General features: G+C 42.1%; 2 protein-coding genes across 2 annotated transcripts in view; both read left to right on the top strand.

Annotated features, from left to right (window-relative positions):
* Window positions 1–5,981, top strand: part of LOC141060147 (uncharacterized) — a 142,051-nt gene extending 136,070 nt beyond the window's left edge. Inside the window, 2 exon segments of the mRNA XM_073556426.1 lie at window positions 1,695–1,752; window positions 5,038–5,981. Coding sequence (XP_073412527.1) covers window positions 1,695–1,752; window positions 5,038–5,888 — 909 coding nt within the window. The 3' untranslated portion in view covers window positions 5,889–5,981.
* A 5,628-nt stretch (window positions 5,982–11,609) lies between these two features.
* Window positions 11,610–22,383, top strand: part of LOC141060041 (uncharacterized) — a 37,390-nt gene continuing 26,616 nt past the window's right edge. The window contains exons 1-5 of the mRNA XM_073556301.1: window positions 11,610–11,743; window positions 13,913–14,058; window positions 14,171–14,338; window positions 14,422–14,545; window positions 14,661–14,758. Coding sequence (XP_073412402.1) covers window positions 13,981–14,058; window positions 14,171–14,338; window positions 14,422–14,545; window positions 14,661–14,758 — 468 coding nt within the window. The 5' untranslated portion in view covers window positions 11,610–11,743; window positions 13,913–13,980. The remainder of the gene's footprint in view (window positions 11,744–13,912; window positions 14,059–14,170; window positions 14,339–14,421; window positions 14,546–14,660; window positions 14,759–22,383) is intronic.

Raw genomic sequence — 22,383 nt, 5'->3', positions numbered from 1 at the left:
CGAATATAGAAAACGTACCTATGCAAGTAATAAAATGTCATTGATAATTTTTCTTATATTATTAGCGTAAAAGAAAAAAGGGAAACATAAATCTACTGACAAGTCATATCTTGCCCTTTTTCTTTATTTTTATAATAAAATCTATCAAATTAACTCCCTCAAAGGAGTTTCCCCAAGTTTTGAACTTATCCCCTATCAGTAGTACGGAGGAATAATTTCCAAATCACTGGGGGTCTGACCCCTGGGACTCCCACTATTTTCAGGTGTAAGTAGGGTAGACCTGCGCATGATTGACCACAGCTCCATTCACATGCCCCGAGTTCTCGGGATCGATGAAGATCCTAGCATTCAGTCCCCCAGTGATTATGAATTTATCCCCTTTGTTTGAGATAAGACTTAAACAGGTTATCCAGGATTAAAATTTATTTGCCCATAGTCTTGCATGCAGAAAAAAATACTAATAAGCACACCAATACTAAGGTATTGGTAGGATATAACGAGACTGCTGTATATACATCATATAGGAGACCCTGAGACTGCTGTATATACATTCCATAGGATATGCTGGGACTGCTGTATATGCATCACATAGGAGATGGTGATACTGCTGTATATACATCACATAGGAGATGCAGAGACTGCTGTATATACATCACATAGGAGATGCAGAGACTGCTGTATATACATCACAGAGGAGACGCAGAGACTGCTGCATATACATCACATAGAAGACTCATACTGCTGTATATACATCACATAGGCTGATACTGCTGTATATACATCACATAGGAGACGCAGAGACTGCTGTGTATACATCACGTAGAAGACACTGAGATTGCTGTATATACATCATGTAGAAGATGCTGGGACTACTGTATATACATCACATAGGAGACACTGAGGCTGATGTATATACATCACAAAAGACATGGGGCTGCGCTATATACATAACAGGAGACATGGGGCTGATGTGTATACATCACAAAAGACACACAGACACTGTTGCATACACTGAGTGCACAGTTATGAGGCAATTAGTATTTTTGATGATCACATTATTACTGAACATCTCCGTAGCTGTCAGTCAGTCCAGAAGGTTAATAAACCTGAAAATATAAGAAAATCACAGTGCGGTTTTGTCTAAGGAGAATCTCTCTGTTTGCAGAATTTCTGGGCAACTCATCGAAAAACGTAAATTTTCCATCTTACTTGTCTCTTTTCGAATAAGAACAAACGTCTCCATGTACCAAATCCAGTACTGACATTTCCATAAAAAATCTCAGTGACCCATATAGTAATAGAGCCGCCCTCTTTCTTAGTAACGGTCATAATCTCCATCCATGGAGTCTGTCAGGTTCAGAATCTTTTGTCACTTCTCAGCGTTGGGGAAATCTCTTAGACTCCTTGTAAAGGACGCGATGAGCACTGAAGGAAGGTTCAATCTTTAGCGTTGATGAAAGGCTTCTCTACTGTAAAAGTGGTGACAGAGCTGAATAAGGAGAGAACTTCACCGAGATCATTGCATGCAGAGAAATAACAGGAACAGTTCTGATGTGTAATATATGAGGCAGTCTGATCACCCCACGAGGGGATCCTCCTTCTTTTCTTCCAAATTGTCGTTTGACCTTCACCTGGATGTAAGATAATCCGGAATTTCCTTTTTTTTCCACATCTTTACTGTGGGATTGTTGCAGGAAAGTTCTGGTGGAACGGTGATTGGACCCGAACATCCCACATCAGTGTCAGTGACCGGTAAGAGCCGCTCATAAATCTTTACTGTAAATTGTTACATTAATGAGATCACTTCCTCAGTGTTAATCGTTTAGTGCCATCATATTCCTGGCACAATGTGGTCCAATATGGATGGAAAAGGAGCCAGTCAAAAGCTTGGACACAACTGTCCATGCAAAGATTTTCCTTCCTCTGCATTGGATCACAGCGTGAAGGCAGAGCAGCCGAAAAGTTCTCAGCACCTCTGGAAACTTCTTCACCCTTACAACTGTTGGATGCCATTCCAGGTGACAACCGGATGGAGCAGCTGGAGAGAAGCCAACGGGGTTTGAAGCTGTCATCAGAGTAACAGGGTGGTTCTTAGAGGAAACTAAGGTGTAACACACATTCTGGTTTGTTTCTTTACTCCTTGTTTCCTTATTAGTCTCTTTATGAATTTGCCGCCTACAGTCTGAATCTACAATGCGCACATTCCAAAAAGAACAAGGAAATTCATTATATAAACATGGGGTAAATTTTTGGCTGATGATGTACAAATGCAAAATTTAGAGTGCAAATAGGGGTGTGGAGAGTAACAAACCAAGCCTGGCATGTCAAGAGTGAGGAGACTTATAAGTCACGCCTGCTCCTTTGAGAAATTAAAAGAGAGGAAGGGGACAAGAACTGTAGCGTCGCCTATAGGAAGCAGCGATCCTAAAAGTCAATATCAACTCTTTAACGAGCCTTCCATCATGGCTTACGATAAATTGAAGGATTTAACCCTATCCCATATACTAGTGGCAGGATCCCTTTAAATGGGAGGATTCAATTAAATTATTTACCGTGCTTTTTTTTTTTTTTTGTTTGCAACAGACTTTAACAATGCTTGATTAAATTAGTGTCCTCATACATTTATTTTCTATTTTTTTTTTTTTTATTAAAAAAAATAGTTGCAAATCAAATGTAGGGCACAAACAAGTTGTCCACGCAAGGGATCATTAGTACATGTGTGGATTTCAATAGAGAATAATAATATGGTATATATGAAGGTATATGGGGTATAGACAATGTTTATCCCCTTTCCGACATCTGCTGTACACGTACGGGGTAAGTTGGGAACGTCTCCATGTAGTATCCTGTTGGAAGATTTCTGGAGACTTCCTTTGGTAATTGTGGTGCAGGTAAAGCAGCCACCGGATCCTGGGCCGCCAACTATCGGTGGGGCGTTGGTTCATCGCTGCAAATGTTTTGTAAGTGGAGCTGGATCTTGGGCTAATCAATAAGATTTGGAGTAAAAGCTCAATTGAAGTAGGAGTTTGGAGACCTCTGCATTTCTGAGAGCGTGACAAAATGAGAGGGTGGGAGGCACAAAGGGAACGTAGCGCCGGTGAATATATTAGTATGTGATGAAGGGCTGATGAGAAGATGGAAACGTTGTTTTACGCGAGTGAATGAAATGCGATCGATTGTTTCTAAATTAGGTTACGGAACGTTGTCAGACCTAAAAAGAGAATCGATTTTTAAGAGTTTAAAGAAGACCCTTTATCACTCACAGAATGGAAGACATTGCGGAGATATCAGCTTGTAAAGTTCAGATTATAACTAATGATAAGCACGACTGGGCGATGCCAGCTGGATGCCACACAGCTGTATCCAACAGATAACACAGGAAGTGGAGACGTCGCTGTTCCACCAGTGGCAGGACTGTTGCCTCCTGTGATTGGCTGCAGTGGTCAGGTGATGTGAGCAGTGCGCCATCGGATTTAGACATCTATATAGGAAAGGATTCTTTACGGTTAGAGTATTCAAATAATTAAATCCCCTACCACAATACTACATGTTCAAACTACCGGCTGCCTATTTTATGGGATAACTTGAATAGTTTTGTGAACATTTGAGGTTGAGCGTTTTATTAATCACCTAGGGAGGTTAACGATGCGATTAGTTTTATTTCTTCCGTCCACGGTCTTACAGCAAAACCGGGTAGATGACCACAATGAGATGCCCCCAGTCGACATGATCCAAACTCATTGCCGGTAGTTCCAATGCCCCTGCACCAGGCGATACCCACTGTCTCCCAACTTTTGGTTAGCCCATAACTTTTGTATCTTCTGCTGGTATAGTCTGCAGTCACAGCCTATGCTCCTCCAGACAACAGATACCACGACCATAGCATGTATATCCAGCTCCAGCCAGCAACTAACCCCCATTCCCTTGTCAGTCTCCTAAATACACTAAGCCACCCCCACCCCCCAAAAAATTGAGCACCACCCCCTCCCCCAAATCTAACTGTGGCTGAACACTTTCCAGGAGAGATTTAGGCACCTTAAATTGATGAGCAAACAAATCTCTAAAAAAAACCAAAACAATAAGATCGACATCAGCGGTGGAAAGGTCCGCATCCCATAGAGCCATGGACTTCACTCTACGTCTATTGGTCCAATAGTTTTTAGTCCGTGGCCAGCTTCTCACAGTTTTGATCATTGTTGCCTGCTCACATTTGGATGTATTATATTCTGTGGTCCAGATGGAGATATCTGCCACTTTCTCTACAGGATTAAAGTCTAGATCAGGGGTGGGGAACCTTTTATCTGCCAAGGGCCATTTGGATATTTATACCATCCTTCGGGGGCCGCACAAATCGCATGCTAATTCCACCCACAGAGTACGTCCTGACACCGGCGCTGCTGTCGGGACATAATCTTTCACGCATGTGACTCCGCATTCAGTAATGGCCGAGGAGGTCCCTTCCAACTCTACGATTCTATGATTCTATTTTGACAGTTAGAGTGATCAATGAGTGGAACAAGCTGCCACGAGAAGTGGTGAGTTCTCCTTCAATGGAAGTCTTCAAACAGAAGCTGGACAGACATCTGACTGGGATGATTTAGCGATTCCTGCTTTGAGCAGAGGGTTGGACCAGATGGCCCAGGAGGTCCCTTCCAACTCTACGATTCTATGATTCTAATGAACACTGTGTGCATGTGCTCACAGAGAAAGAAGAAATTAAAGGGCCAGTAGCAGTTAAAATACAGCTGTCGGCCCAAGCACTGCCGTCCCTGGGAATCTGCCCAGGAGCCGGATAAATGGTCATCGCGGGCAGTAAACAGCTAGCAGGCCTGAGGTTCCCCACTCATGGTCTAGACTCTCAGCAGACTATTCATTAACACTGTTTACCATACTTATTCTCCACTTTTATACATGGATGTTTTATATACTAACTGAATTGTTTTTTTGCTTCCATGCTATTGCCTTAATAATGCTTTTTGGTTAATAAAAAATAAATTATTTGACAAAATAAGAAAGCTTTGTTTTCATTTTTTCCAGGTGAAGTCGAGATGAGATCCTCCAATGGACATCACCCTTTGTTTCCCTATTATGAAGTAGAAGATAACAATGTCAAACAAGATAATTTTGTGTTTCCTAATGAACCCGTCGTCCTTCATCCCACAGATCTATCTGATATTGTTGGTCACAAGTCATTTTCTTTGCATGAGACGATTCACAAAAATGATGGTCCATTTTCATGTTCAGAATGTGGGAAGTATTTTAATAGGAAATCAAATCTTATGGAACATATGAGAATTCACACAGGGACCAAGCCGGTTTTCTGTTTTGAATGTGGGAAATGTTTTAGTCGGAAATCACGTTTAAGAACTCGCACCAGGAAGAAGACCTTTTCATGTTCAGAATGTGGGAAATGTTTTAGAGACAAATCGGCTATTGTTGACCATCAAAGAACTCACACAGGGGAGAGGCCATTTTCATGTTCAGAATGTGGGAAATGCTTTGTCCAGAAATCAAATCTTGTTAAACATCAGAGAACTCACACAGGAGAGAAGCCGTATTTATGCTCAGAATGTGGGAAATGTTTCAGCCACAGATCGGGCCTGGTATATCATTTGACTACTCACACAGGGGAGAAGCCATTTTCATGTTCACAATGTGGGAAATGTTTTGTTTACAAATCAGATCTTGTTACACATCAGAGAACTCACACGGGGGAGAAGCCATTCTCATGTTCACAATGTGGGAAACGTTTTAGCGAAAAATCATCCCTTGTAAAGCACCACATAACTCACACAGGGGAGAAGCCATTTTCTTGTTCAGAATGTGGGAAATGTTTTAGCTATAAATCAGCTTTTGTTAAACATCAAAAAACTCATAACATTAACTAGGGCAAGCCATTTTACTGTTCAAATTAGAGGATATATTTCAGGTGTGATGTACACCTCCTTGATGCTAATAAACCAGACGAATCCTCTACTTAACCTTACGAGTGCTGGTCTTTTGTATTTCAGTTTGGCGAAGTTGTCACTCTAGAAACTAAGAAACAAATTGGAGTGCCGGATGACTTCTACTATTAACCAATACACAATTACACAGTATCAGATGGTAGCCAACAGATATGGTAGGAGCGCTCTCAGGAACTGAGGCTGAGGTCGGGAACTAGGACAAAATAGCAATTATCAAATCGTGCAGGTTAGGAAACTCGATCCTCTACTATCAGGCAATATTTGGTGGGGTTATTGCCCTTCAATCAGGGTGATGGAGTCCATGTAATTTTCACGGACTATTCATGCTACAAACTTGTTGCCTCTAAGTAGACAGTCTAGGGGGTAGCTGGGCACAGTAGGGAATGGAGGCAATATCTAGCTGCGAGCAACTGGATACAGTTTTGTATAAGTAACAGCACCCTCTATCTTTGCGTAACAAATTGTAGGGTTCATTTTCTAACTATATTCCCTTATGAAACAATGGGAGTAATCCATTTTATTGGAAAACAAAACATATTTTTTTTTTATTTACATTGAGTACCACATTGTTAGGTGAATTCCTGGAGAGGTCTAACTTCCAAAATGGGGTCACTTTGGGGGTTTCTCCTATTTACGCACCTCGGGAACTTTGCAGATGCCACATAGCAATCAGAATCTATTACAATGAAATTTTCCTTCCAAAAATCAAATAGAACTCCTTCCTTTCCAAGCCCGGCCGTGTGAGGGGCGGGGGGGATGTTTGGGAGAAATTGCATAACAAATTGAGTAATCCATTTTCTTCTTGCGCCTTGTGCCACCGACAGATTTGTGGATACTACAACATTTTGCTAGACTAGGTTTTGGGCAGCACCTGTGAGATGCAAACCGGAAAACACGGCCGATTCCCGTTTTTTGAGTTTACCTTTATAACTTTCTGTCCGCATGGACATCTTGTGTCTTGTTTTTCCTGTGGGCCGAGGTGTACTTTTCAGTGACATCATTCATTTTACCACATAGTGTAATAGAAACCAGGAAAGAAATTCCAAGTGGGGGGAGAAATTATTAAAAAAAAACAACCTGCAATTCTGAAATTTTTTGGAAATTGTTTTTAAGGTGTAGATTACGTGGCAAAAATGACTTTGTAATATGATTCTCCTCGTCAGTATGACTACAGTGATACCAAACATGTCAGGTTTTTTTTTCTACTATTTTAGTGGTGAGAAAAAAAAAATCAGAAGTTAAAAAAAAGAAACATTTTTGAGTTCGTGTCACTATTTTCCGGAACCCATAACATTTTCATTTCCTGGTCTATGGAGCTGTATGAGGTCTTATTTTTTGCGGCGCAAGACAATGTTTTTAGACCCCAAAAAAATGTAATTTTGTTGTTCTTGAATTTTTTTCGGTTACGGTGTTTACTATTCCGGTTAATTATTTATAGATTTTGATAGATTGGACTTTTTTTTTACTACGGTGATATCAAATATGTGTATTTTTTTCCCCATTTTTTAATTATCTATTATTTAATGGCCAAAAAGGGTGGTGAGTAACACAAAGTTCCCAAGTTAAAGGACGAGCAAGGGTCCTGCTGCTCACAAGCTACAATCTACAAGAGATAACAGATACTTTTCATGCACGATCCAGCCATCATTATCATAAATAGGGATTTTCATATAAAGCTGCATGAGCAGTCATCAGCCAGTATCTGTAAGTACAGTTGCCAAGTGCCATTGGGTAAATGTGTAAGGAGATGGACATACTGCCCAAGTTCCTCCTTGAAGGCGCAAGTGTTGTTATGGTGTATATTGTGTTATAGGGAGAGTTATTAATGTTTGGGACTAACCCAGGGTGGGAGGGGCTAAGGTGAAAGGAAAGAGACAGTTTTCGGTTAGGATGTCAGATGGGGCCCAGTGTGCATCAGAAGCAGACCTAAGGACTGAACAGTAAGCAGTGCCGCATGGCATGGGTGTCCTGAAGCGACAGGAGACTGAGGAAGTGGACAGCGTGATAAGGAGGAAGGAAAACTGACAGAAGGACAGAGTGGTCAACCAGAGATGGGTCCTGAAAGAGGTCACCTAGCAGAACGGCCCCGATTTTATGACTTGGAAAGGTAACGGGCCATGACAGGACAGAGACTGTGAGACAAAGAGAATGCCATGAGCGAGAGTTCCAAGACGTCAGTAGTAGAGAAACTAAGTACCGGTGATATTGGCAAACTAGTTCCCTTAAGTGGAAAGAAGATGCGGAACCGCGGGTAAGAACAGGACTCTCACTAACTGGACTGTAGTACTGAGTTGGGTTGTGGTGAAGGCAGGTAAACTGGAGAAGACGGAAAAACGAATGAGTTAAGAGAAAGGAACTGAGACTGTGTGTGTAGATGATCCATAATGTAAAGGAAACGTTTATCAAGCTGTGTACCCGCCATCTGTTGTACATAGTCCCCACCATGTTATCTTTCAGTAAAAAGTTTACTTCTGACTGGTGGTCTCCCCCATTGAACTGCTCAACATCAGGTCCTGGCCAACCCAAACCATCAGTAACATGCGGCCTGCTGGGGCATAATGCCCTTATAAAAGAAATCCACGTACCCGGCCAGGACCCCCACCTTCATGTAACGCGCCAGGACATGAGAGACGAGGACCTCGTCCACGGCTACCGCCCCGTTACACATGGAGGATGTGGAGACAGATGGATAGAAGGGAGATTCTGAGGAAAATTTAGAAAGAGTAACGTGAGGTGACAGACCTGTCTAAAGGGAGATGCATTTTTAAATAAACGCAATGCAAATGCAAAAATATTTTTTCCATAAAAGTTTTTATTATGAAAAAGCGCCGAAACACACACAAAAACAATATAAATGTGGTATAGCTGTAATCCTACTGACCTGAAGCCTTATCAAATTTTACCACACGTGAAACAGCAATAAAAAAAAAAAAATTCCTGAATTGCTGGATTTTGTTCATTCTGCCTCCCAAAAATCAAAATAAAATAGTAATAAAAGGTACAAATAAAAACATCAACTCGTCCCGCAAAACACAAGCACTCACATGATTCTGTCTGCCGAAATATGGATAAATTATAGCTCTCAAAATGTAGCTATGCAAAATCTGGTGATTTCAAACATGAAAACCTGATATAACTCTGGTATAGCTGTAATAGCACCGACCTGAAGAATAACGTAGCCTAATCAGTTGTAGGGCACAAGGAATGGCGCAAAAAATAAACCGAATTCTTCACCTGCTGTTTGTTTTTATATTCTGCCTCCCAAAGATCGCAGTAAGGCTCGGCGTACATTTATCCTGCGCACTGCGCTGAGCTCTTACACCAGGGTTTCTGTGTAAATCTCTTAAATATGTGATTCAAATTGAATCTCCAATGGAATGTTCATTGTAATGAGGCAGATGGAGGCACTGTGGATGCCATAGGACCTGTGATCCAGTGGTGTTCGTCTTAGGTGTTCATGAAAGTGCCATCAACCACAGTTTTGTGCACTTCTAGAAAGAAGGATAATGCTGAATACAGGCCAGACCGAGTCCAGAGTAACTTTGCTGCCTCGTTATAGTGAATGGATCCCTCGGGGCTTTCATCTGAATCATGCCACTCAGAGATTTTGATGGAAACCCCGATGTAAGTGCTCAGCATAGAGCGCAGGATAAATGTGATCCCAAAGGTTATGTAAAATGTTCCCAATAAAATTTCAACTCAATCCACAAAAAAAATCAAGTCCCCACTCAGGTTCGTCATCTGTTCCACGATACTGGTAGCACAAAGGCACTGGAAAAGCAAAATGGCTCCTTGCTCCACAAAAGAAATCCAACGAATTCTGCTCTACCAAATCGAAATTCCCCCTCCTTTCTGAGCCCCAGTGGGCCTAAACCACATTTCTAAAATGGGGTTATATGAGGGGTATTCTGCTCTTCTAGCACTTAGGGGTTCTGTATATGGAGTCCGCAAACTATTCTAGGAAAATCTGCCCTCCAGGAGGCAAATAACACTCCGTCCCTCCCGAGCCTCACTGTGTGGCTAAGCAGTACAGTACAGCCACATATGGGGTATTGCCATGTTCAGCAGAAATTGTGGAGCAAATTTTGGTTCCAATTTTACCTATTTCCCATTGTGAAAATATAACATTTGGGGCTAAAACTAAATTTTTGAGGTAAAAATTTTATTATTTTTTCTCTACTGCCCAATGGTATAAAATTCTGTGAATCACCTGTGGTGTCAATATAATCACTGCACCCATAGATGAATTCATTGAGAGGTATAGTGTGTAAAGTGGGGTCTCTTATGGGTGTTTCTGTTGTTCTGGCACCTCAGGGGCTCTGCCAATGCAACATGGCACCCTGAAACCATTACAACAAAATCTGAACTCCAATATGGTGCCTCTACAAATGAGGTATCGGCGTACTCAGAACAAATTGAGCAACAAATTGTATGGTGCATTTTCTCTTGTTACCCTTGTGAAAATATAAAAATTGGGGCTTAAAGAACATTTTTTATGGGAAAAATTTGATTTTTTTTTCACGCCAGGGCGTTATAAACTGTGAAGCACCTGGGGATTCAAGGTGCCCACCACACATCTGGATACGTTTCTTGAGTGGTTTAATTTCCAAAACAGGGTCACTTGTGGGGGACTTGCACTGTTAAGGCACATCAGGGGCTCCCTAAAGGCAACATGGCAGCCGCTAATGATTCCAGACAATTTTGAGTTCAAAAGGTCAAAAGGTGCTCCTTCCCTTCCGAGCCCTGCCGTGCGCCCAAACAATAGTGTTCCGCCACATATGGGGTATCTGTATACTCAGTAGAAATTACATAACAAATTTTGGGTCCATTTTCTTCTGTTACCCTTGTGAAAGTAAAAAATTTGGGGCAAAATTAAAATGTTTGTGATAAAAAGTTACATGTTCATTGTTTCCTTCCATATTGCGTCAGCTCCTGAGAAGCACCTGAAGGGTTAATAAACTTTTTGAATGTGGTTTTGAGCACCTTGAGGGGGGCAGTTTTTAGAATGGTGTCACTTTTGGGTATTTTCCATCATATAGACCCCTCAAAGTCACTTCATATGTGAGGTGGTCCCTAAAAAATGATTTTGTTAATTTTGTTGGAAAAATGAAAAGTCGCTGGTCAACTTTTAACCCTTATAACGTTCTAAGAAAGCAAAAAATATATATATATCTCTCAAAAATTTTATTGATGTAAAGTAGACATGTGGGAAATGTTATTTACTTTTGTGTGACATATCTCTCTGGTATAAGGGCATAATAACTAAACGTTTGAAAATTGCAAAATGTTCAAAATTTTCACCAAATTTTTGATGTTTTCACAAATAATCGCAACTTATATCAATGAAATTTTATGACTATCATGAAGTACAATATGTCACGAGAAAACATTCTCAGAATCACCGGGATCCATGGAAGCGTTCCAGAGTTATTACCTCATAAAGGGACAGTGGTCAGAAAAAATGAGGCTCTGTCATTAACCTACAACGTGGCTCAGTCCTAAAGGAGTTAAGGGATTGAAGGGCTTCCGAGTGGTTTTTTGTTGTTGTTGCATCTCAGGGGCTACAGGACCTTTGGTGATGTCATGGTCATGTGATCAGTCAAATGAGGGGAGGAGAAAGGCAGTTCACTTCCTGTCATGTGACTTCATTGACGGTCCTCTACTCGCTAACATTTACTACGTCTATCTCCAATGTATGTAACTGCTCACATGACTGTGACTTCACCGCAGGTCCTGTCCTTACCAGCAGGAGACATCTGTTAATGTGATCGGTCCAGGTACGTGAGACTTGTACTCAGTGCTCTTCTCTTTCTCCGTTTATTATAGTGCAGTGGTTATATACGTGATACAGTGCGGTATATATATATTATAGTGAGATGTTATATACCCCCCTCAACATTGACATTACAACACCAAGAAGGAAAGGTTGTGGAATGATGGAAATCACAGGATGGAGATGATACTGATTTGCAAATGATGAAAATATCCAGAATTCAGTATAAACTTATTACCCTCACCCACAAAGCCCTCCATGGCTCAGCACCACCCTACATCTCCTCCCTTGTTTCAGTATACCACCCTACCCGCGCCCTCCGTTCTGCTGATGACCTGAGGTTAGTATCCTCAATAATCAGAACCTCCCACTCCCATCTTCAAGACTTTACACGTGCTGCGCCAATTCTTTGGAATGCACTTCCCAGGTCAATACGATTAGTCCCCAATCTCAACAATTTTAAGCGTGCCCTGAAAACGCATTTATTCAGACTGGCCTATCGCCTCAACACATTAACCTAATCTATCCCTGTGTGGCACAGCCAAAAGTTTTACCATAACCAGGTTCCCCGCATCATGTTCCCACATGCTTTATGCCTCCATTAGCCCTCTGTGTCTGTACTGTCACACACTTAACATTATGGCTGGTCCATACAATCAGGGCAACTGTTACCACCCACCTTTCGTGTCTCCTCTTTTTCCTCATACTTGCGAGCAGGGCCCTCACTCCTCTTGGTATCTGTTATAATCTATGTGATTATTGTTATGCTGTAATGTCTATTGTCTGTACAAATCCCCTCTGAAATGTAAAGTGCTGCGGAATATGTCGGCGCTATAGAAATAAAATTTATTATTATTATTATTATTATTATTAAAATATTGAAACAAAATTTTCAGAAACATCTCGATTTATTCAGTCTGGAGTCTGAGCTACGTGCAGAAATGCTGGCACTTCGAGCCTCGGCTGCTATCACTAAGGTTATTAATGGACTACTTTGCTAGCTGTGTCCCCTATGTGGCATGTGGAAGAAGGTGCTCTGATTAGATGAGACGAAATTCTAAATGCTATGTGTGCAGAAAAAGTAACACAGCTCATCACCCTGCAAACACCATCCCCACTGTCGCACATGGTGGTGGCAGCATCATGCTTTTCTTCTGGTGGGACAGGGAAGCAGATCAGAAACTGGGGCATAGATTCACCTTCCAGCAGGACAACAACCCAAAGCATCCTGCCCAGAGCTACAATGGAGGGTTTAGATTAGAGCATATTCCTGTGTGTGAACGGCGCAGTTACAGTCCAGACCCAAATCCCAGAGAATCTGTGACAGGACATGAAAATTGCTGATCTCAGACGTCTCCAATCAAATCTCACTGAGTGAGTGCAAGTGAGCAAAGAAGAAGGGGAAAATGTCACCTCTAGATGGGCAAAGCTGGAGAAACAGACCCCAAAAGACGTGCAGTGGGTGGTCTTATAAAGTCTTGGATTCAGGAGGGCTGAATACAAATGCACTTCACAGTTTTCAGATTTATATTTTTTAAATATTTACAAAACTCTATATCATTTCCTTTATACTTCACAAATACTTGTTACTTAGTGTTGGTATCACAGAAAATCCCAATAAAATACATTTTAGGCTATGTGCACACGTTGCAGATTCTGCTGTGGAATTTTCCCGCAGATTTTGCTAAATCCCCAGGTAAAATGACCTGCGTTTTACCTGCGGATTTTCTGCAGTTTTTGTGCGGATTTCCCCTGCGTTTTGACACCTGTGGATTCCTATAATGGAAGAGGTGTAAAAACGCAGTGGATCTGCACAAAAGAAGTGATATGCTGCAGTTTTGAATCCGCAGCAAATCTGCACGGAAAAATCTGCAGCATGTGCACAGCGTTTTTTTTTTTACATAGGCTAAAATGTTACTGTACATCACTTGCAGATCTGCAGGGCCAAAACTGCTGCGAATCCGCAGCAGAATCCGCAAAGTGTGCACATAGCCTAAGAGTTTTAGTGTAATGTGAAAACGTGAAAAGGGGTTTGAACACTTTTTTTTCTGCTCTTGGGTCTGAGGGTTCTATTATAATGTTTTACATGAGAGCCACCCTTTCACAATCCAAACTTATATTTAAGATTTACATTCAGATTTGATTTTCCTCGGATTCCTCCTTGTTTCCGCAGGTTCTTTATGTTCGGAATTTTTCCTCTTAATAGTTGATGGTCCTTTCTATCAGTAATCCCCCCCGAGGATGGAGCAGGGCAGAGACCACATGGCGGCTCGGATATTGGACCTCACCCTGGAGATAATCTACTGGATCACTGGAGAGGTGAGAGCTTCACATCACATCACTCTGATCTCTAGGAATAAAGCAGGGAAATGACGGGAAAGGTGAAGGATTCTTGGCCTCTGTGTAGTGATCGGCGTCTCCCCATACACAGGATCACACAGTAGTGAAGACGTCGTCTGGGGAGTGTGTGACCCCCCGTGTGTCAGGAGGGAGGAGCCGGACCCCGAGTGACATCACCGAGCCTCCACCTCATTCACTGATCCATGAGCAGAAGATCCTAGAACTGACCAATAGGATCACTGAGCTGCTGAGCGGAGAGGTGAGCGCTGCCGGGAATGCTGGGACATTATACAATAGCGCCGGGGGAGGGGTCTGCTAATGACGGGTCATTGTGTGTGTCAGGTTCCTATAAGGTGTCAGGACGTCACCGTCTATTTCTCCATGGAGGAGTGGGAGTATATAGAAGGACACAAGGATCTGTACAAGGGCGCCATGATGGAGGATCACCGGTCTATCACTTCTCCGGGTAAGAGGAGACCTTCCTGGGGTGTAGAGAACAGGTCTGAGAGTCGTCTAGATTCCCCATCATCTGCTCATCACATATAGACAATGTATTCAGTCACTGCGGTTATCTCCTATAGATGGATCCAGTCCGAGAAATCCCCCGGAGAGATGTCCCAGTCCTCTAGATTCCCAGGATCGGCCAGAGAAGGAGGAAAATGTCCCCCGGGATCATCAGGTAGATGAGATGAGATTTCTACAAATCCTCTATAGACTGAAGGGGTTGTCCAGGCATATACCGTAATTGTGATGATATATACCCTCAATATCACATAAGGAGGTCTGGCACCTGGGGCCCCCAGTGATGAGCTTTTATTAGCTCTGGTATAAATCTGCTCTTATTTGCTTAAATATATTCAACCAGATTGTGATCTGCAGAAATTGGAAGCCAAATTATCACCTTATCTAATTCATGACCAAACACTCAATTTTTTCATGCAAGAACTTTTAAGAAGGGGCATTACAACATTTAAGTACATTTTAGATGTATCGTGTTTCCCCTGTAACTAGAGCTTGTATGTTCGCCCCAGTTACAGCCTCCTGTCTCCATAGCAGAGCTGATTGCTGGGTCTGGAGGAGGAGGAAGTTGCTTCCACTTATACTGTATGCGCAGCGCTCATTCAACGCCGTGTGTACAATGGTCAGTAAAGCAGATATGGTAATAAACCCTCTCTGCCTTTTCTATGGGGAGTCTAACTGTGTCTAATTTGGATGTTTGCTAGGGGGTCCCTTGATTTCTATGCACCCACCTTGCCCAGCAGTAAACATTTCAGCAGATTGTGCTACAGTACCTTTTATGTCTGATTGAAATTGTTGGGCTAGCATACCATTGTGCTCAAAAGTTTACATACCCCGGCAGAATTCTTGCTTTCTTGGCCTTTTTTCAGAGAATATGAATGATAACACCAAAACTTTTTCTCCACTCATGGTTAGTGGTTGGGTGAAGCCATTTATTGTCAGACTACTATGTTTTCTCTTTTTAAATCATAATGACAACCCAAAACATCCAAATGACCCTGAAAGTTCACATACCCTGGTGATTTTGGCTTGATAACATGCACATAAGTTGACACAAATGGGTTTGAATGGCTACTAAAGGTAACATCCTCACCTCTGACCTGTTTGCTTGTAATCAGTGTGTGCATAAAAGCTGAGTGAGTTTCTGGGATCCAGACAGACTCTTGCATCTTTCATCCAGCCACTGTCGTTTCTGGATTGTGAGTCATGGGGAAAGCAAAAGAATTATCAACGGATCTACAGGGAAAGGTAGTTGAACTGTATAAAACCAGAAAGGGATATGAAAAGATATCCAAGGAATTGATAATGCCAGTCAGCAGCATTCAAACTGTGATTAACAAATGGAAAATCAGGGGCTCTGTAAAAACAAAACCACGGTCAGGTAGACCAACAAAAATTTCTCCCACAACTGCCAGGAAAATTGTTCGGGATGCAAAGAAGAACCCACAAATAACATCAGCTGAAATACTGGACTCTCTGAAAACTGCTGTGTGGCTGTTTCAAGATGCACAATAAGGAGGCACTTGAAGAAAAATGGGCTGCAAGGTCGAGTCGCCAGAAGACAGCCATTACTGTGCAAATGCCACAAAATATCTCTCCTACAATATGCAAAACAGTACAGAGACACACCTAAAAACTTCTGGAACAAGGTAATTTGGAGTGATGACACCAAAATTGAACTTTTGGTCACAACCATAAATGCTACATTTGGAGAGAGGTCAACAAGGCCTATGATAAAAGGAACACCATTCCTACTGTAAAGCATGGAGGTGCATCACTGATGTTTTGGGGATGTGTGAGCTACAAAGGCAAAAGAAACTTGGCCAAAGTTGAAGGAAAGATGAATGCAGCACGTTATCAGCAAATGCTGGAGGCAAATTTGCAATCATCAGCCTGGAAGCTGCGCTTAGGACGTACTTAGACGTTGCAACATGACAATGATCCAAAAGATGAGGCCAAGTTGACCTGTCATTGACTACAGCAGAACAAAGTGAAGGTTCTGGAGTGGCCATCTCAGTCTCCTGACCTCAATATCATTGAGCCACTCTGGGGAGACCTCAAGCGCACAGTTTATGCTAGACAGCCCAGGAATTTACAGGAACTGGAGGCTTTTTAACCAAGAAGAGTGGGCAGCTTTACCATCTGAGAAAATAAAGAACCTCATCCACAACTACCACAAAAGACTTCAAGCTGCCATTGAGGTTAGAGGGGGCAATACATTAAGAAATGGGGTATGTGAACTTTTGATCAGAGTCATTTGGATGTTTTGGGTTTTCATTATGATTTAAAATAAAGAAAACACAGTGGTTTGACAATAAATGGCTTCACCCAACCTCTAACCATGAGTGGAGAAAAAGTTTTGGTGTTATCATTCATATTCTCTGAAAAAAGGCCCAGAATGCAAAAATTCTGCCGGGGTATGCAAACTTTGAGCACAACTGTATCTTGCAAAGTTAAATGTTGATGTTGTCTGATGGGAGGAGAGCCTTCTCTTTTTCTTGCAACTTGGTATTTGATCTTCAGCAGGATATTCCATTAAAGACAATTCAATTTTTGTTTTCTCATTCCTTTTATTGTGGGATTCTTGCAGGAAAGTTCTGGTGGAACAACAAGTGGACTCGAAACCCCCACATCAGTGACTGGTAAGAGCCGCTCGTAAATTGTCTCATTTTTATTGATTATTTGATTTTAAAAATAATTCCATACATTATAGCACAAACTTAATAAACAAGTTTAACCCTTAAAGTTTATATAGTCCTATACCTGCCAAGGTAGTCCGTGCCAAACAAAGTTATCAAGTTTGTACAAATGAAGATTTTCCCAAAGTCTGGTGACACGTTATTAAATAACAGGGATGTATTGGTTGTATGTTCAATAACAACATGTTTACAAGCAGAAAATAATTGTTATCTATATGTCCTCAACATTTATATATTTAAAAAGCCAAAATATCCATCAGGTCTGGTACAGTTATTCTGAGTAGGGCCATAGATGCCACCCCAGGGGTGACCAGCCACCGTTCCCATATTTTCTAAACTTTTTTCTTGAGTTCCTATTAAGGTATCTCTCTCCAGGCTTATGGTATTAATCATTTTAGCTTTCAATTTCTCCAATGTTGGGAGATTATGGTCTAACCAGTGCAAGGTTAACAATTTCCCGGCCAGAAACAGTATTCTCAGAATGGCACACAGGGGATCGTAAATCTACCTCCACCCCCAGAAGGCCCAGTATGCACACCCTAGGATTACGTTGTATGTGTATCCCGAATACATGGTTAATCAGAGAGGTCTCCCCCGCCCAGTAGTGGCCTAACACATTCCCACAGCATATTCATCAGATGGGCCCAGGTACGGACCGGGGCTGAAATTCTTCCCTGGCATGTGAAATCACACAGGCCCATGCTGTCCCCAAGCCCCAGATGGGATATATTACAAATATTACCCTGGATGTAGGAAAGGAAGATTTACTACAAGACCAATGTCTCTAATGATACCCGTGGCTGCTGGGGTAAGTGACGGAGTCAGCGACTTTGTGCTCTGTCAAAACTCTTAACAGTATGGGAGTCTTGAGAACACCGATTCTGTTAGCAACGAAGCAGACAAGGCAGCCCACGACCAGACAGGCCCTTCTGGCATTTGCCAGAATTGCCAGATGGCCAGTCCGGTCCTGGATGGGCCCCATTCGTACCGCATCTCGGACATGAGTCTTCAGTCTGAGCCCCAATTTTAAACAATATATTAGGTGTCTTATATACCCTGTGGATAAGAAAAATTTGGGACATTCTTTGTGACTCAAATATAGATAGCATAGGTGTTGTTTCTAGTATTTCATTCCATTGTTCTTCAGATATGGGGCCGACATCTTCCTACTTTGATCTGTCCAACATGGGATGCTTATCAAGATACAAGGGTCATAATATCCTGTAAATCAGGGGTCCCCAACCTTTCTTACCTTGAGAGCCACATTCCGCTATGAAAGTTGGTCGAGAGCCACATTGCAGATAAAGACATAGTCAAAGCCAATTTACTAGTAGAAAGCAAGGAACAACTGGAAACTAACATGTAGTAGAAAAGGGAATATCTTGGCAGGATTTAAAGGAATTCTGACATTACAGAATGACTGTTGAAAATAAGTCCCGCCACTTGGAGTATAAGGGTATGTGCACACGTTGCGCATTCCTGCGTCGATTTTTCCGCGCGGAATCTGCTGAATCTGCAGGTAAAATGACCTGCGTTTTACCTGCGGATTCATTGCGGATTTACTGCGGTTTTTGTGTGGATTTGCCCTGCGGATTCCTAATGGAATGGTGTAAAAACGCTGCAGAATCCGCAAAAAGAATTGACATGCTTCGGAAAATAAACCGCTGCGTTTCCGCGCTGAATTTTCCGCAGCATGTGCACGGCGGATTTTGTTTTCCATAGGTTTACAACTTTACATGGTACTGTACAGCGCATGGAAAACTGCTGCGGATCCGCAGCCAAATCCGCAACGTGTGCACATATCCCAGGATAATTACTCATTGAAAGGGAACCTGTCACCCGCCCCCCCCGCAGGGCCTATTAAGGTAAAAAAGCCACCTTCAACAGGACTAAGGCTGCGTTCTGTGAAGGTGGCTGTTATGTTTTTTATCCGTATTACCCCAGAAATAATGACTTTTATAAATTTCACGTCAGGTATGTTTTATCCCCCTGACTCAAGCACCTCGCAGCCGTCCATCATGCCCCTCTGGCCACTGGGCGCCGCCTCACGTCACTGGCGCCTGCGCTGTACAATCATTATTCGGGCATGCGCCATCCGCGCTGCCCTGGAACTTACATTCACTGATGTATGGAGATCGCGCCTGTGTGGAGGCCCCAGATCCCGCCCCGCAGTGTGTTATGATGTATTCACACTGCGGGTCTGGGAATCTGGCGCCTGCGCAGCGAGTCTCTCTGCGCCTGTCCCCATCTTACCTTAATAGGCCCTGGGGGGACTAGTTTCCCTTTAAAATGCTTGTGTGGACACTTAAATAAACTTATGGTTGGTGATTTCCATCAATGATCCTGTCCTTTGATCGTCAGTGACTGCATTCACGTTTGCGAAGTGGCGCGGGCCGGGTCACTGTGCTCTATAGAGGCTGCAGTAACCAAAGTCTTGCGAGATTAGTGAAGTCTCGTGAGACTTTGTGCGACTTCCATAGATCACAGTGACCCACGCCACTGCGCAGGCGTGAATGCAGTCACTGATTGACGCAGGAGGGGCAGTAAATTACAGGCGGCGGGGCAGGTATTACTGGCGGCGGGGCGGCTCCCTGGGGACTGTCGGCGAGGAACATGTCAGGAGAAGGCGAGCCACATGTTGGGGACCCCTGCTGTAAATGGAGGAAAGAAGGCCCTTCCTATTAGATGCTGTATTGATTAAATCTAAGATATAGTGATTAGTGATATCTACCTTGGAAGTCTTAAATTGTGTCTGGAAGGCATGACGAAGCTGCAAATACTGATAGAAGGCTCGATGTGGAATGCCAAACCCAGAGAGAATCCGATCAGAACTTTGAATTGATCCGTCCTGTATTGTTTGGACCAGTAGCAAAATCTTTCTGCATTTCCATTCACCAAAGCCCTCTAGTTTAGCTATTTCACTTAGTTAATAATTCGTTTAGTGCCATCATATTCCCTGGCAACATTTTATGCAATACGGACAGATACAGCAACAGTCACAAAGAAAATTGGAGTACAAATGCCAAATCACAGTGAAGGCTCCATGATAGGACACCATGACCGGCGGTCACCACCCCAGGACCGTCCAGGATGCCAGCGTCACACCCTGTGCTATAGGGTCTTTTACTACAACTTTGTAAATTGGAAAATGTAAACAGAGGCACGAATAGAACGTTATCGACAGCAATCCGCTGGTTTAACCATTCAAGGGTCAGGCAATTTTTCATCCTTTTTTTCACTACTTCTTCCTTTTTTTTCATATTTCATCCTACATAGCCACATGAGGTCTTGTTTTCTTTTGCGGGACTATTTGTACTTTTGAACAGCACCATCCATTTACTGGAAAATAATTAGAATGTTTTGTAAGTGTGGGGAAATTGAGGAAAAAAAACACGATTCCGCAATTGGTATTTGGCTTTTGTTTTCATGGCGTCCATTGTGCAGTGAAAATGACCTAGTGATGTTTCTACAGGTCAGTGCAATCACAGTGATTACAAACTTGCTATTTTCTTTTTTTTAATTTATTTAAGTCATGAAAAAATGTGGAAATTTGTAACAAAGCCATCATCTGCTTGGAATGGGGTGGGCTCAACTCTTGAGCCCGCTCCATACCCCCAATCTCAACAGGCCCTGTAAATAAACAACACTCTTTGTGAAGGGGTTAATCATGTGAGCTGTAGTCATATAATGGATGAGAAGATGCAAAACTAAATTGATTCAAACACAGTTTCTAAATGAAGAAATTGAGTTCACTGAAATGTTAATGAAAAATACATGCAAAAAAATAGAAAAAAAAACCATACAAAATAGCAAATGTACAATAAACCATCAACAATTAAAATGATGTAACATGGCAAGGGGCGATAGCTGTGGGCAAGGTACTCGTGCTTCATGTCCTCGCTGTGCGAGTCTGCTTCTGTTAGCCGGGTGATACGCCTCTGCGGACGGCATGCTGCCTCTATACCGGGCAGGCCAGGACCAGATGTTACAGAGACAAGTGAGGGAAACCAAAGTCCACAAATAAACTTCTTTTTACTGAACATTAAGGCCTGTTTCACACTTCAGTTTTTTGACGTCAGTCAAAATCCGCCGTTTTGCCAAAAAAACGGATCCGCCATTTTTTTTAAGCGAATCCGCCTTTTTTCCCATAGACTTGCATTAGCCGCGGATTTTGACAGATGGTCATCCGTTGCATCCGTTTTTTGACGGTTCCATCATAATTTTGGCGTCCGCTGTCTGGAGTGGACGGACAATGAAAGTTTTTGACTGCGTTAAAACAGCGGATAGCAACGGATCCGACGCTATCCGCCATGCGTTATAATGGACGTCTATGGGCGACGGATCCGTTGCCAACCGTTAATTGACGGAATCCGCCAACGGATCCGCCTTTTCATACTGAGCATGCCCGGAAGAATTTCCTTTCGTGATCTCTCTCTCTCCTTTTCCAGAGTGTCCTATTGCTTTAAATTTCAGATATTGGTGGCTGAAATGGATCCGTCAAAAAAAAACGGATCCGCTGCATCTGTTTGTTGTCAAACGGAAATGGATCCTTTTTTTAATGTTTGGCGGATTTCAACTGACGTCAAACAACTGAAGTGTGAAACGGGTCTAACTTGGTACCATACAAAACAATGACCATACGTCCTATGTGTAAAATTATATATTTTACTAATTATAAAAATAAAAGAGATTTTTAAAAATTTGGCAAAGCGTCAATGTTGACATATAGTATTAAGATCAATACATGTAAGAAAAATACATATAAGAAAAAGGGGGGCAATACTATCCAATGTATAGGATCACACCAGTAATAGGAAATATGCTGGACCAATAAACAAGCACACGTGTACAGTGTTTATTCATCAACCATCAAATGTGTCAAATAGTTAATTATCCAATAATAATTGTTTTATCTCATTGTGCAAATCAGGATGAAACTATATATATATATATATATATATATATATATATATGTGTGTGTGTGAAAAGAAGTAAACAATTAAAGTGCAAATAATAAGTGCAATATAATACATGACCAGCAGGTGTCCCATATAGGTTTATAATATAAAGATACCAGTTGTAATAC

The sequence above is a fragment of the Dendrobates tinctorius genome, unplaced genomic scaffold (genome assembly GCF_039654945.1).
Source record: "Dendrobates tinctorius isolate UK_male_01 unplaced genomic scaffold, ASM3965494v1 ptg000232l, whole genome shotgun sequence".
NCBI classification, from domain to species: domain Eukaryota; kingdom Metazoa; phylum Chordata; class Amphibia; order Anura; family Dendrobatidae; genus Dendrobates; species Dendrobates tinctorius.
The sequence above is the reverse complement of the archived record's forward strand: the minus strand, read 5'-3'. Positions and strand labels throughout refer to the sequence as shown.